The following is a 17,860-nucleotide window of genomic DNA, read 5'->3' on the forward strand; positions in this document are numbered from 1 at the left end:
AACACTATTCACTCTCACACTGACAGAACTCACACAATCCCCTCAGGCTCGATCAAACTCACCCTCTATCAACTATTTCTAATCCATTTAACTATCTAGCCTAGCCTAGCAACTACAATCATGCTAGTAACTTGCTAATCACGCTAGTAATATGCTAGTTACTTGTCAGTCATGCTAGTAACATGCTAATCATGCTAATCTCAGGCTAGTAACTTGCTAATCACGCTAGTAACAGGCTAGTAACTTGTCAGTCATGCTAGTAACATGCTAATCATGCTTATCTCAGGCTAGTAACTTGCTAATCACGCTAGTAACAGGCTAGTAACTTGTCAGTCATGCTAGTAACATGCTAATCATGCTAATCTCAGGCTAGTAACTTGCTAATCACGCTAGTAACAGGCTAGTAACTTGTCAGTCATGCTAGTAACATGCTAATCATGCTAATCTCAGGCTAGTAACTTGCTAATCACGCTAGTAACAGGCTAGTAACTTGTCAGTCATGCTAGTAACATGCTAATCATGCTAATCTCAGGCTAGTAACTTGCTAATCACGCTAGTAACAGGCTAGTAACGTGTCAGTCATGCTAGTAACATGCTAATCATGCTAATCTCAGGCTAGTAATTTGCTAATCACGCTAGTAACAGGCTAGTAACTTGTCAGTCATGCTAGTAACATGCTAATCATGCTAATGTCAGGCTAGTAACTTGCTAATCACGCTAGTAATATGCTAGTTACTTGTCAGTCATGCTAGTAACATGCTAATCATGCTAATCTCAGGCTAGTAATTTGCTAATCACGCTAGTAACAGGCTAGTAACTTGTCAGTCATGCTAGTAACATGCTAATCATGCTAATCTCAGGCTAGTAACTTGCTAATCACGCTAGTAACAGGCTAGTAACTTGTCAGTCATGCTAGTAACATGCTAATCATGCTAATCTCAGGCTAGTAACTTGCTAATCACGCTAGTAACAGGCTAGTAACTTGTCAGTCATGCTAGTAACATGCTAATCATGCTAATCTCAGGCTAGTAACTTGCTAATCACGCTAGTAACAGGCTAGTAACTTGTCAGTCATGCTAGTAACATGCTAATCATGCTAATCTCAGGCTAGTAACTTGCTAATCACGCTAGTAACAGGCTAGTAACGTGTCAGTCATGCTAGTAACATGCTAATCATGCTAATCTCAGGCTAGTAATTTGCTAATCACGCTAGTAACAGGCTAGTAACTTGTCAGTCATGCTAGTAACATGCTAATCATGCTAATCTCAGGCTAGTAATTTGCTAATCACGCTAGTAACAGGCTAGTAACTTGTCAGTCATGCTAGTAACATGCTAATCATGCTAATCTCAGGCTAGTAACTTGCTAATCACGCTAGTAACAGGCTAGGAACTTGTCAGTCATGCTAGTAACATGCTAATCATGCTAATCTCAGGCTAGTAACTTGCTAATCACGCTAGTAACAGGCTAGTAACTTGTCAGTCATGCTAGTAACATGCTAATCATGCTAATCTCAGGCTAGTAACTTGCTAATCACGCTAGTAACAGGCTAGTAACGTGTCAGTCATGCTAGTAACATGCCAATCATGCTAATCTCAGGCTAGTAACTTGCTAATCACGCTAGTAACAGGCTAGTAACTTGTCAGTCATGCTAGTAGCATGCTAATCATGCTAATCTCAGGCTAGTAACTTGCTAATCACGCTAGTAACATGCTAGTTACTTGTCAGTAATGCTAGTAACATGCTAATCATGCTAATGTCAGGCTAGTAACTTGCTAATCACACTAGTAACATGCTAGTAACTTGTCAGTCATGCTAATGTAATGCTAGTAACTTGTTAATCACGTTAGTAACATGCTAGTTACTTGTCAGTAATGCTAGAAACATGCTAATCACACTAGTAACATGCTAGTTACTTGTCAGTCATGCTATAAACATGCTAATAACACTAGTAACATGCTAGTTACTTGTCAGTCATGCTAGTAACATGCTAATCATGCTAATGTCAGGCTAGTAACTTGCTAATCACGCTAGTAACATGCTAGTAACTTGTCAGTCATGCTAATGTAATGCTAGTAACTTGTTAATCACACTATTAACATGCTAGTTACTTCTCAGTAATGCTAATTTAATGCTAGTAACATGCTAATCACACTAGTAACATGCTAGTTACTTGTCAGTCATGCTAATGTAATGCTAGTAACTTGTTAATCACACTAGTAACATGCTAGTTACTTCTCAGTAATGCTAATTTAATGCTGGTAACATGCTAATCACACTAGTAACATGCTAGTAACTTGTCAGTCATGCTAATGTAATGCTAGTAACTTGTTAATCACACTAGTAACATGCTAGTTACTTCTCAGTAATGCTAATTTAATGCTAGTAACATGCTAGTAACTTGTCAGTCATGCTAATGTAATGCTAGTAACTTGTTAATCACACTAGTAACATGCTAGTTACTTCTCAGTAATGCTAATTTAATGCTAGTAACATGTTAATCACACTAGTAACATGCTAGTTACTTGTCAGTCATGCTAATGTCAGACTAGTAACTTGCTAATCATACTAGAAACATGCTAGTAACCTGTCAGTCATGCCAATGTCATGCAAGTAACTTACTAATCATGCTAGAAACATGCTAGCAACTTGTTAATCATGCTAGAAATTGATAATTATGATAGAAGCATGTTAGCAACATGCTAGCAACTTGCTAGTGAGCAATGAAACACGTTAGAAACATTCTAGCAGCTTTGCTAATCATGTTAGAATCATGCTAGCAACTTGCTAATCATGCTAGAAACATGCTAACAACTTGCTAATCATGTTATAAACATGCTAATGGCATGCTACAAACTTGCTAATCATGTTAGAAACATGCTAATGATATGCTAATAACTTGCTAATCATGCTAGCAACTTGCTAATGACATGCTAATAATGCAAGTAACATGTTAACCATGCTAACAACATGTTAGTAACTTGCTAATCATGCTAGAAACATACTAAACATGCTAGAAAAATGTTAGAAACATGCTAGCAACATGCTAATCATCTGATATATCTCTATAAAGTTTAAAACTTTAAGCTTTTACAGCTGCTTTAAACTTTCAAGGTAGGGTTTCTCAAGCCAACCTAAAATTTGTCTTTACAAACTTTTTTTTATCTAGTTAATAACAATTTACTTTTTGATTATTTTTCATCACAACTAGACATCATAAAACTGAAATCTAAAGGACATAAATGTGATTTTAAAGTCAGTATTGTACTAATGGATAACATACGAAATAAAATAAAAAAAAGATATTAGAAAAAACTTTCAATATTATAATCAATTGATGTGAAATCTATCTTAAATTATATAAAGTATATGTAAATTAAATTTTCAGGAACAGGCCTGAGAATGTCTGCTAAAGCACCAAAATAAACCCGACAGTCAACTTCTGCATTTTCAGAACGAATATGAACACAAGAACAAATCTAAAAACACACGGGAGGAAAAACACATGCTTGACTTGAAGAGTGGAAAGTTGTTCGGAGGTCCGCTCCTGACGTGATCTGACACACAAACACTCCCACACACACACACACACACACACACACACACACACACACACACACACACACACACACACACACACACACACACACACTAGCAGCAGTAAACAAGCCAGAAACGACTGGTGAACACTGGTGAGCTGCTGTTTATTCATATAGTATGATGAGAAACTCTCAGAGCATAGAGTCCCTCATTCAGTGAAGTTGCTTCACACATGATTCATCACCATCATCAGAAAAAGCTTCAGACGTCAATGTGAATAAACTCTTATGTACTCTGAGGTTTGCTTCTTGGTAAAAACCATCTGTGACCATTTCTGGATGTGGTTTGAACTCATATTTGTGCTGTTTGATTGAGTGTTTCATCTACAGCAGATGGAGACGTGCAGGAGAAACACTGGACTCGGTTTAGATTCGGCAGCTGATAAACGGTTGATCTGACTGCAGACGCTTCCTTTACACACTCAGAAAGAAGATAAATATCATTAACTTTCACTTCTGCAAATCTCCTCGATGAAAAACACCTGGCACAACAACACATCTCTCTATCTATCTGTCTGCATTTTGATCTTCTGTTTTATAGATTTTACTTCATAAATGCTTCATTTTATTTGCCTGAGCTTGACCAAAATCTTGTTCTAGATATTTTCAACTCACTATCATGATTACACAAAGTTATTTTATCAAGTGTTTGATTTTCTATATTTTATGATGTCCAAAAGCAATAAATGACTGAGCATTATCTGCTTTGTAAGGTGACTGATCCTTCAGAAGCAAAGATAGTGTAGTTGGAACTTGGAATGGAATTACACATATTATTTGAAACATTTAAACTAAATTATTGAATTTGTTTTGACATTCTGGATGGAGGTAAAAATAGTATATGAAACACCGAAACTAAATTACCTTTTTTTGACATTCTGGATGGAATTACAAAAATAATTTGAAAGATTTAAAGTAAATAATTGAATTTTTGACATTCTGGATGGAATTAGACATTTTTTGAAAGATTTAAAGTAAATAATTGAATTTTTGACATTCTGGATGGAATTACACATATTATTTAAAACATTAAAAATAAATTATAGATTTTTTTGACATTCTGAATGGAATTACACATTATTTAAAACGTTAAAAATAAATTATTGATTTTTTTGACATCCTGAATGGAATTAAAAATATTATTTAAAACGTTAAAAATAAATTATTGATTTTTTGACATTCTGGATGGAATTACAAATATTATTTAAAACATTTAAACTAAATTATTATTATTTTTTGACATTCTGAAAGGAATTGCACACATTATTTGAAACTTTTAACATAAATAATTGAATTTTTGAAATTCTGGATGGAATTACAAATATTATTTAAAACATTTAAACTAAATTATTGTTTTTTTTTGACATTCTAAATGGAATTACACATTATTTGAAACATTTAAAATAAATAATTGAATTTTTGACATTCTGGATGGAATTACAAATATTATTTAAAACATTTAAACTAAATTATTATTATTTTTTGACATTCTGAAAGGAATTGCACATATTATTTGAAACTTTTAACATAAATAATTGAATTTTTGAAATTCTGGATGGAATTAGACATTATTTGAAACATTTAAAGTAAATAATTGAATTTTTGACATTCTAGACGGAATTACAAATATTATTTGAAACATTTAAATTAAATAATTTATTTTTTTGACATTCTGGATGGAATTACAAATATTATTTGAAACATTGAAACTAAATTATTTCATGATTATATATCTTGATTTTAGATGGAATTACAAATATTTTGGGTAGCAGAAAATATCATTCGATTATTAAATTGTTTACATACTTTAAGAGCGTCTGTGTGTGTCACAACAACTGACCTTTAGAGTGTGTGTCTTTATATAGTGTGTGTGTGTGTGTGTGTGTGTGTGTGTGTGTGTGTGTGTGTGGAGTGTGGGCGGGTCAGAAGCCTGTGTGGGGGCGGAACTCTTCCACAGCCCCGCCCCCCTCCTGACCTCACAGAAACACTGATTCGCGTGTCTCACACACGCCTGCTCTCTATCAGTGTGTCTGTTCAGATTGAATGATAGTAGACAAACATGGAGTTTTATGCTGTAGAACGAGCTGAACTGGTTATCTGCAGTCATGTGAACCCCACTGGTGTCAAACAGGTTCTTTAGGTCAACAACAAAAATAAACAGATTTGATAAATCCTGATGTTTAGTGTGACACTTTTCAAAACACATTCACAGATTCTTGACCAACTTGAGACAAAAAGTTGAAATCTGATTTTCATATTTTAGATATTCTGGAATTTAAAACATCTTACATATTCAATTCACACACTTTAGAAGTGAAGACATTCTACAGATGACCTAAACAATACAAGACTGATGATTTTGATATTCTGAATTGAATTACACATTATTAGGCATATCTGAACTAAATTATTGCATTTTTAGACATTTTGAATGGAATTACAAATATTATTTGACACATTTAAACAAAATTGTTGGAGTTTTTAACATTCTAAATAGAATTACACATGTTATTTGACACATTTAAATTAAATTATTGCATTTCTGACATTCTGGATAGAATTACAAATATTATTTGACACATTTAAACTAAATTATTGCATTTTTAGACATTCTGGATTTAATTACAAATATAATTTGACATATTTAAACTAAATTATTGCATTTTTAGACATTCTGGATAGAATTACAAATATTATTTGACACATTTAAACTAAATTATTGCATTTTTAGACATTCTGGATAGAATTACAAATATTATTTGACACATTTAAACTAAATTATTGCATTTTTAGACATTTTGGATAGAATTACAAATATTATTTGACACATTTAAACTAAATTATTGCATTTTTAGACATTTTGGATAGAATTACAAATATTATTTGACACATTTAAACTAAATTATTGCATTTTTAGACATTTTGGATAGAATTACAAATATAATTTGACATATTTAAACTAAATTATTGCATTTTTAGACATTCTGGATAGAATTACAAATATTATTTGACACATTTAAACTAAATTATTGCATTTTTAGACATTCTGGATAGAATTACAAATATTATTTGACACATTTAAACTAAATTATTGCATTTTTAGACATTTTGGATAGAATTACAAATATTATTTGACACATTTAAACTAAATTATTGCATTTTTAGACATTTTGGATAGAATTACAAATATTATTTGACACATTTAAACTAAATTATTGCATTTTTAGACATTTTGGATAGAATTACAAATATTATTTGACACATTTAAACTAAATTATTGCATTTTTAGACATTCTGGATAGAATTACAAATATTATTTGACACATTTAAACTAAATTATTGCATTTTTAGACATTTTGGATAGAATTACAAATATTATTTGACACATTTAAACTAAATGTAGTTAAAATGTTGAATGCATTAAGAATGAACACTTTATCTTTTACTAACACATGTGGTCTGATTTGAGGTTCTGAAAAAAGGTTGAATTGAATCTAATACATGTGAACACACTGCTTTACACACAATGAAGGTGAATAAGCTGTTCTTGAGCTCCAAAAAGTACCACAGAAGCATCAGATGAATAGCTGATATGACTACTGCACTGTACTTTAGGAAATCATTCTGTCATCACTCACATTCATTTTATTTGTCAGTGAACTATTCTTTTCTAGTCAATTTTTTCCCCTTCAGTCAAATTTTACCAGGCTCAACTTTAGTAATGTCAAACATCATTGGGTTTTACATGCCTGAATGTTCGAATGATTTAAAAAGAGTGTAAGTTATCTTATATAACGTCAGTATATATGCTGCATACGAGCCAATCTTACGAGACTTTAATAAGGTGTTTGTAATCCATCTCAACAGCATCAATTCCCATATGGCAAAAAATACAAATCAAATAGATTTTAAATATATTTCAAAATACACAAAAATATGATTGTTTAAATATGTTTCAAAATATATTTAGATAAATATATTTTCTTCCGATTAATTTTTTGGTAATTTTTTGTGTATTTTTGATAATATTTAAAAATGTATTTTGCCTCCATATATTTTCAGTCCACAAAACTACATTCACATTTTTCATTTTTTATAAGTGTGTTATATGTTAAAACATGTTTTCTATAAACATTATAAAATTGTACTTAAAAAAAAAGGTAATATTATAATAAATGTAGTTTACTCTCATACTCTTGTAGGCTGTTCCATCCACATTTGCATTTAGATTAAATACTGTAAGATTGGAAGTGTAATTTTCTTGCCCGTGAGATACATTTTCAAATATTATTTGGTATTTGAAGTGTGAAAAAATTTATTTTATTTAACCTCACTGTTTACAATGTATGGAAGCCCTTTTCCACCACTCAATAAAAAAACAAAAAACGGTTATTGCAACTTTTTCTCTCAGAATTGCGTGATATAACCTCATTCTGACATTGTGACTTTTTCCTTTTTTAAAACTCACAATTCTGACTCTTTTTTGCAATTGCAAGTTTTTTTTTTCACAATTGTGAAATATAAACTTAAAATATAAAAAATATTTATATAGAATTTAAATATAAAGCAAATCTGAGTTTTACAATCCAATTTTGAGGGGGAACAAGACTGATATGTATTACTCACATTTCTGAGAAAAAAAGTCACAAATGCGAGATACAAACTCACTTTTTTACTCAGAATTGCAAGTTTATATCTTGCAGTTGTGACTTTTTTTCAGAATTGCATGATACTAACTCGCAATTCTGACTTTTTTCTCAAAATTATTAGATATAAACAAAGTAAAGAGAAAAAAGTAAGAACTGTGAGTTTCTGTTGTCAGGATTGCAAGTTTGTATCTTGCATTTGTGATTTTTTTCTCAAAATTATTAGATATAAACTAAATTCTTTGTGAGTTTGTATTTTGAAATTCTAACTTCTTTTTCCTCAGAATTATGAGTTTATAAGTGTGAGTGTATCTAGCAATTATGACTTTTTTCTCAGAATTGCGTCATACAAACTTGCAATTATTTTACTTTTTTCTCTTAGATATATTATATATAAACTCACAATTCAGAGAAAAAAGAACTGTGAGTTTATATCTCGCAATTTCTCAGAATTATTAGGTATAAACTTGCAATTCTGAGAAATAAAGTAAGAACTGTGGGTTTGTATCTTGCAATTGTGACTTTTTTCTTCAAATTGCGAGCCTTTATCTCATGATTCTGAGAAAAGAATTGCTAGTTTGTATTACGTAAATCTGAAAAAGTAACAATAGTGAGATATAAACTTGCAATTCTGAGAACATATCAATATTTTTTGCATCTTAGAAATTCTAACTTTATAACTTGCAAATGCAAGTTTATATCTCACAATTGTAACTTTCTCAGATTTACGTAATACAAACTAGCAATTCTTTTCTCAGAATCATGAGATAAAGGCTCGCAATTTGAAGAAAAAAGTCAGAATTGCAAGATACAAACTCACAGTTCTTACTTTATTTATCATAATTGCAAGTTTATACCTAATAATTTTGAGAAAAAAGTAAGAATTGTGAGTTTATATGTTGCAATTCTGACTTGTTTCTCAAAATTATTAGGTATAAACTTGCAATTCTGAGAAATAAAGTAAGAACTGTGAGTTTGTATCTTGCAATTCTGACTTTATAACTCGTAAATGCAAGTTTATATCTTGCAATTGTAACTTTCTCAGAATAGGGAGTTTATATCTCACAATTATGACATTTTCTTCAAAATTATTAGATATAAACTCATAATTCTGAGATAAAAAGGAAGAACTGTGAGTGTATCTAGCAAATATGACTTTTTTCCCCAGAATTGCGTCATACAATCTCACAATTTTTTACTTTTTTCTCTAAATTATTACATATAAACTCTGAACTGTGAGAAAAAGTGTCGCAATTTGGAGAATATATCAGTCTTTTTTGTATCTTGGCTTTATAACTTGCAATTGTGAGTTTATATCTCATATTTCAGAGAAAAAAAGTCAGAATTGTGAGATGTAAACTTGCCGTACGGGTTTGCGTTTACTTTGCCTGTTTGTAAAAGAGCAGCGTGAACGTTCTCCTAAACATCATCTTTTGTGCTGGACAGAAGAAAGTCATTGTGTTTGAGTAAATGATGACAGAAGTTTCTGGTGTAATATTTATATTATATTATACTCTCCTGACAAAATCTAGGACATTAGCGTTGCATTTGCAGTTGGTCAGTGTGACAGATGCTGATGCGCATGTCTGCGGCTCTGGAGAGGAAGACAGGCCGCATGCCCTCATTTGCATACTGCAGACGTTCTACTGCGAAACAGCCAAAGAAAAACGTGAAACACACTGATGTTGATTCCCTAAAACAGCACAGACGGTGCCGGTAACGTTGTTGTCGCTATCAATCCACGTTTGCTCGTGTTTAATCAGCTCTACAGGTGAAACATCGACACAAAAAGGTGCTTTTGAGAGGAAAGAGGAAGCAGCGGTGCGGCGCGTTCACAACCACACGCTCCTCTACAGACACACACCGGCTCTTACAGTAAACCAGCCTCAGCCCTGATGGATGATGGAGCTCTTCATCACAGAAACACAACCTGCTGCTGATCTCATCTTAAGATTTAGATGATTATTCTTCTTAAACTAAATTTCTGAACGCTACTCCTTTCAATCTAGAAGCACCAAACTCAGGCCAGCTCTTCAGACTGATCTCACTTACAGTTTTCAGCAAATTGAAGATTAAACATCACAACAATCCCATAGACTTACACTGACTAATGTTCAAATTAGGGGTGTGCAAAGCAGCTGATATTTGTATCTGTATTTGTATTTGTTGAGGGGGAAAAGTATTTGTATTTGTATTCGAGTAAAATTCAAAATAGGCATAAAAATAATAAGTGACGGGAAGCTATGCTAAGGTTAACTAGCCTATAGCCTACATTTTGCTGTCTGCAAAAGACAGAGTAACTTAAACGTACCATATAAGGGGCTGTTCACATGTCGCGCCTAAAAACGCGTGGAAATCGCAAAAGATGCTACATGTGAACGGCCTCTAATGGAATTATCTCCAGATCAAACTCCGCTTCCCGAAAGTTATAAATTGCCTCCGGAACCCACTTAAGGTACAAGAATCTATTCAACAAAAATAGTGATGCCGAGTCTTCTCTGTTGCTGTGTGAAGCAGTCTGTGTCAGTCACCTCTTTTACCCCCCACCCCCCCCCCGACTCCTCACTCACTCACTAACTCACTAACTCACTAACTCACTAACTCACTCACTCACTCACTCACTCACTAACTCACTCACTCACTCACTAACTCACTCACTCACTCACTCACCAACTCACTCACTCACTCACTCACTCACTAACTCACTAACTCACTCACTCACTCACTAACTCACTCACTCACTCACTAACTCACTCACTCACTCACTCACTCACTCACTCACTAACTTACTCACTAACTCACTAACTCACTCACTCACTAACTCACTCACTCATTCACTCACTAACTCACTCACTCACTAACTCACTCACTAACTCACTCACTCACTAACTCACTCACTAACTCACTCACTCACTCACTCACTAACTCACTCACTCACTCACTCACTCACTCACTAACTAACTCACTCACTCACTCACTCACTCACTAACTTACTCACTAACTCACTCACTAACTCACTCACTAACTCACTCACTAACTCACTCACTCACTCACTCACTCACTAACTAACTCACTAACTCACTCACTCACTCACTCACTCACTCACTAACTAACTCACTAACTCACTCACTCACTCACTCACTCACTAACTTACTCACTAACTCACTCACTAACTCACTCACTAACTCACTCACTCACTAACTCACTCACTAACTCACTCACTCACTCACTAACTCACTAACTAACTCACTCACTCACTAACTCACTCACTAACTCACTCACTCACTAACTCACTCACTCACTCACTAACTCACTCACTAACTCACTCACTCACTAACTCACTCACTAACTCACTCACTCACTAACTCACTCACTCACTAACTCACTCACTCACTCACTCACTCACTCACTCACTAACTCACTCACTCACTCACTAACTCACTCACTAACTCACTCACTCACTAACTCACTCACTAACTCACTCACTCACTAACTCACTCACTCACTAACTCACTCACTAACTCACTCACTCACTCACTCACTCACTAACTCACTCTGGCATGAACTGCGGTCTCATGAGGAAACACAGCTTTTTGATATAAAATTTTTCTTGTTCCCGAATACAAATATTTTTTAAATTATTTGTTCGAAATAAGTATTTGTAAAAAACACACTATTTGTGCCTTTCCGAATACCGTATTCGGGTTCTGCTCCACCCCTAGTTCAAATGATCAACACTATTCACACTCACACTGACAGAACTCACACAATCCCTTCAGACTCAATCAAAAGCCTCGTTCAGACTGTCAGCCCAAATCCGATTTTGTCCATATCTGGATGGAATTGAATGTGAAAAACTGACTGTCCACACAGTCCTATCGCAACTGTTCAAATCCAATTTGTGTGTCCATAAGCGCTCTTTCGTTTTACAGAATGTGTGCTGGTTTCTATGGCAATGCCGCTGCGTTGTTATGCCAACGCTAAAAACAACAATAACAGCGATACAGTTTGCAATATAGATGCTGTCTTGCGATGTGACAACGTTGCGGTCGCGTTGGATTATATTTCATCTTCTATCATCGTGTCTACACAGGACGCAACGATGTGACAAAACAATAGGACCTATTATGCTGTCTACACTGGATGCGGCGCGGGGCGGCAGATCCCCGACAGTAATCTGCTGCCGCGTTCTATTTATGACGTGCTCACACAAGGTTTAAATGATTTGCAACGGTCGATTTGAATAGGATTCCAAACCACATACGAATGTAACTCGAAACAGATTTGACCAAAGCGGATTTCATGTAGTTCGTTGCTGTTCAGACAACCTAAATATGATTTCAATCGGATTTGGGCTAATCTTCCTTTCTATCAACTATTTCTAATCTATTTAACCATCTAGCCTAGCCTAGCAACTACAATCGTGCTAGTAACTTGCTAATCATGCTAATGTCATGCTAGTAACTTGCTAATCATGCTAGCCATATATATATATATATATATATATATATATATATATATATATATATATATATATATATATATATATATATTCGTAGATACCCCATTGGCGTCCGCCATATTGCAGCGGTCCACTTGACGTCATTCACCATACTGTAGGTTCGCAGACCAACGGCTGTTCAGGACTGTGGCATTTTGAATATTCAGTGGTTACTATGGTGATTTACACAGATCTATGGGTGAATGACGTCAAGTGGACCGCTGCAAAATGATGGACGGCTTACGTATAACGGCCCATAAAACAGTCGCTAATGAGGCATCTACGTATATATATCTATGATGCTAGAAACATGCTAGCAACTTGCTAATCATGCTAGAAACATGCTAGCAACTTGCTACTCATGCTATAAACATACTAGCAACTTGCTAATCATGCCAGAAACAGGTTAGAACATGCTAGCAACTTGTCAGTCATGCTAATGAGATGTAAACATGCTAATCATGCAGGAAACATGCTAGCAACTTGCTAATCATGCTAGAAACATGCTAGCAACTTGCTAATCATGCCAGAAACAGGTTAGAACATGCTAGTAACTTGTCAGTCATGCTAATGAGATGTAAACATGCTAATCATGCAGGAAACATGCTAGCAACTTGCTAATCATGCCAGAAACAGGTTAGAACATGCTAGCAACTTGTCAGTCATGCTAATGAGATGTAAACATGCTAATCATGCAGAAAACATGCTAGCAACTTGCTAATCATGCTAGAAACATGCTAGCAACTTGCTAATCATGGCAGAAACAGGTTAGAAACATGCTAGCAACTTGTCAGTCATGCTAATGAGATGTAAACATGCTAATCATGCAGGAAACATGCTAGCAACTTGCTAATCAGGTTAGAAACTTGCTAGTAACTTGTTAGTCATGCTAATGACATGTAAACGTGCTAATCATGCAGGAAACATGTTAGTAACTTGCTAATCATGCTCGAAACAGGTTAGAAACATGCTAGCAACTTGCTTATCATGTTAGAAACATGCTAATAATTTGCTAACCATGCAAGAAATGTTAGCAAATTATCTAATGTCATGTTTAATGTCATGCTAATAATGTAAGTTACATGTTAATTATGCTAGAAACTTGCTAATCATGCTAGAAACATGCTAGAAACTTGCTAATCATGCTAGAAACATGTTAGTAACTTGCTAATCATGCTAGAAACATGCTAGAAACTTGCCAATCATGCTAGAAACAGGTTAGAAACATATTAGCAACTTGTCAGTCATGCTAATGACATGTACACGTGCTAATCATGCAGGAAACATGTTAGTAACTTGCTAATCATGCTAGAAACATGCTAGCAATTTGCTAATCATGCTAGAAACGGGTTAGAAACATGCTAGCAACTTGTCAGTCATGCTAATGACATGTAAACATGCTAATCATGCAGGAAACATGTTAGTAACTTGCTAATCATGCTAGAAACATGCTAGCAATTTGCTAATCATGCTAGAAACGGGTTAGAAACATGCTAGCAACTTGTCAGTCATGCTAATGACATGTAAACGTGCTAATCATGCAGGAAACATGTTAGTAACTTGCTAATCATGCTAGAAACATACTAATCATGCTAGAAAACTGTTAGAATAAAGCTAACTACATTCTAATCATGCTAGCAACATGATGATCATCTAATCCAGAGGTTCTCAACTCTGGCCCTCGAGGTCCACTTTCCTGCAGAGTTGATCAAACTCACCTGCCTGTAACTTTCTAGTAATCAGCTGGGTTTGATTAGAGTTGGAGCTAAACTCCCTGCTGAAAAAAACAGCTAAAACCAGCCTAGGCTGGTTGGCTGGTCTTAGCTGGTTTAAGCTGGAAATGGCTGGTTTTAGCTGGTCTCCCAGCCTGGCCAGGCTGGAAAAATGGCCAAAACCCCTCTAAAACCAGCCTGCCTCCCAGCTTTGACCAGCTAAAACCAGGCTGGTTGACCAGCTAAAACCAGCCAACCAGCCTAGGCTGGTTTTAGCTGGTTTTTTCACCAGGGCTCTGCAGGAAAATGGACCTCGAGGGCCAGAGTTGAGAACTCCTAAAGTTTTTCTTTATCTAGTTGATTCTGTGTCAGTCTTGGGTCATGACGGTCCACACGCCGCAGCTCCTAAAGTGACAGGAATGTCATCCGCTTCCCAGGCGACCTCACCGTCACATCACACTGTCCTATTATCACATCTCTGATCGCTGCTGAGTCTATCAGTAAATATAACCGCTCTGTCTCACTGTGACCCCACAGGCCTGAGACAACACACCGGATGTGGCGCTTTGACCCATCAACACTCACACAGGTTTTCTTATCTGTCTAAATGAGGACACAGCATAAACTCTTCCACCGATATCGTTTGATGCACAGCTAGTTATAAACACTACAAGCTGACCCTTACCCACACAACAGCCCTTATAAACACACATCAGCTGCTTTATTTTTATTCCCTTTTTTACAAATGTGGACATCACCGAAAAGAGGTTTTGGGAGTTTTACTCACTTCTAAATACAAAATTCGTCCCCAAAATACTCTCTAAATGGGTACTTCTGCTGTTTTATTTCATTATAAATGCTACAGCCTAACCCTCACAGAAAACTTCTGCATTTCTGTAGATGCATGAATGCACCGAATGCAATGAATGTACACTACAAAAAATTATTTTCCTCCTTTGTATTTTTGTCTTGTTTTCTAGTATAAATATGTAAAAATTATTGAATCAGGATGTGTTTACTGGGCAAGTAAAATTACTTTAGACATTATGTCTTGTTTTCTGAAAAAAATACCCAAATTGTCTTAGTTTTTACTTAAAACAAACAAAAATATTTGCCAATGGGGCAAGAACAATAAGAAAATGTTAAGCCTTTGATTAAAGATTATTTTTCTTACCCCACTGGCATATATTTTACTTGTTCTGAGGCAAAAACTAACAAGACATAAGGAGACAAGACATAATATCTTAAAAAGAATTCTTAGATATTTATACTAGAAAACCATTTTCTAAAATTGAGACTTATACATCATCTGAAAGCTGAATAAAAAGAACAATATTTGGCCGAGATACAACTATTTGAAAATCTGCCATCTGAGGGTGCAAAAAAATCTAAATATTGAGAAAATTATCTTTAAAGTTGTCCAAAGGAAGTTCTTAGCAATGCATATTACTAATCAGAAATTAATTTTTGATATATTTACGGTAGAAAATTTACTAAATATCTTCATGGAACATGATCTTGATTAAATATCGTATAATATAACATTCTTAAATCAAAATGCATTTACTTGAGATGCAAAAGTTTGAAACTTAAGTCTCATTTTATTAAAAATGAAGTAAAATGGCTTAAATCAAATAAGAAATAAAATCTTCCAATGGTGTATCAAAAACATTATTGCTTTCACTTTGAATTGAGTTTATGTTTCTGATCCCATTGGCAGATATTTGTTCATCAGCACTTAATTTTGGTACATTTTTCAAAAGACAACACTTCTTATCTTAAATAATTTTGCTTTTCAAGTAAATGTGTCACGATGTAAGAACATTTGATATATTTGTACTTGAAAATAAGACATAAACAGTAAGCAAGTAAATCTGTTATAGCTCTCCAAATTTGTACATCAACAGTTTTATCATATTATAAATGCATTTACGTGAGATGCACAATTTTCATATTTAAGTCTCATATTTAAATCAAACTAGAAATAAAATCTTCTAATGGTGTCAGAAAAATAAAAATGTTCACACTTTGAATTAAGTTTATGTTTCTGATCCCTCTGGCAGATATTTGTTCCTCTTCACTAAATTTTAAGACATTTTTCACAAAAACAAAACTTGTCTTAAGTCATTTTGCTCCTGAAGTAAATGTGTCATGATTTCAAAACTTTTTTTATATATTTGTACTTGAAAACAAGACATAAGTACTGTTTAATATACTAGTTTAACAACTCTTTTTAGGCGGTTTTGTCAGGTTTTGCTCACTTTTGGGTACACATTTGTCACAGTATGGTTAAGAAGGTTCACACACCTCTGAGTCAGTGTGAAAAGAGATACACACATTTATAGGCAGAGGAAAAATGCAGCCTTAAAAATGAAAGACAGACAGACAGAGAGAAAGAGAGAGAGAGAGACAGGCAGGAAACAAACTAAATATTTGTGATTAACAGATTGAATGTTTCTCGTTTGTGGTTCATGTGACACAGAAAGTATGTGAATTACCCGAAACAGCACAAAACTATTTTACCTTTTGCTCTCATTCCCAACACACACCTCATTAGAGACCCGACACAGACACCTCTTAAAAGTTGAGAATCAGACTGAGAAACAAAAAGAGAAATGGTGAGAAAAGAGGTACCTTATAAACTTCTCCATAGGTTCCTCCACCGACCCGCATGAGAATCTCAAAGTCATCCTGAGGGTTTCGTGTGGAGATCTCCAGAACATCCATCATCACACAAACACACACAGCGGCGCACAGAACATGTGTGTTTGTGTGTGTGTGTGTGTGTGCGTGTGCGTGTGTGTGTGTGTGTGTGTGTGTGTGTGTGTGTGTGTGTTCACTGCTGCAGGAAAACTGACACACACTCACTTACACTCTAGAATGCACAACCTCTTCCTCTCTCTCACCTCATTTACATCTCGCTTTATTTCCTGTTTAGGGTGTGTGTGTGTTTGAGAGAGAGAGAGAGAGAGAGAGAGAGAGAGAGAGAGAGAGTTTGAGAACATAAAACCTAAGTGTGAAAGTATCTTAGTTTAGACTATCTGTTGTGTGTGTGTGTGTGTGTGTGTGTGTGTGTGTGTGTGTGTGTGTGTGTGTGTGTGAGAGAATCAAACTAATTAGAAAGTAAGAAAGAGAGAGGCAGGGGTGTGTGTGTGTGTGTGTGTGTGTGTGTGTGTGTGTGTGTGTGTGTGTGTGTGTGTGTGTGTGTGTGTGTGTGTGTGTGTGTGTGTGTTGAATCTGCTCAGTGCTGCAGTGCATCAGTGTGTGTCGTCTGTGCAGCCTGACTGTACTTCCTGTACAATAATGCAGCAGAAAACTGAAACTCCTGACACTCATGATGATCAAGATCTTTGAACTATTGAAACTCTCTTGACCTGCTACGAGAGAACAAAGAGAACAATGC

General features: G+C 34.8%; 1 protein-coding gene across 1 annotated transcript in view; it reads right to left on the minus strand.

The window, feature by feature from the left end:
* LOC141284552 (mitogen-activated protein kinase kinase kinase kinase 5) overlaps positions 1-17,324 on the minus strand; it is a 49,731-nt gene extending 32,407 nt beyond the window's left edge. Inside the window, exon 1 of the mRNA XM_073817534.1 lies at positions 17,092-17,324. Within this exon, the coding sequence (XP_073673635.1) occupies positions 17,092-17,187 (96 nt within the window). The 5' untranslated portion in view covers positions 17,188-17,324. The remainder of the gene's footprint in view (positions 1-17,091) is intronic.
* Between the last annotated feature and the right edge of the window lie 536 nt (positions 17,325-17,860).

This window comes from Garra rufa, chromosome 14 (genome assembly GCF_049309525.1).
Source record: "Garra rufa chromosome 14, GarRuf1.0, whole genome shotgun sequence".
Lineage (NCBI taxonomy): Eukaryota > Metazoa > Chordata > Actinopteri > Cypriniformes > Cyprinidae > Garra > Garra rufa.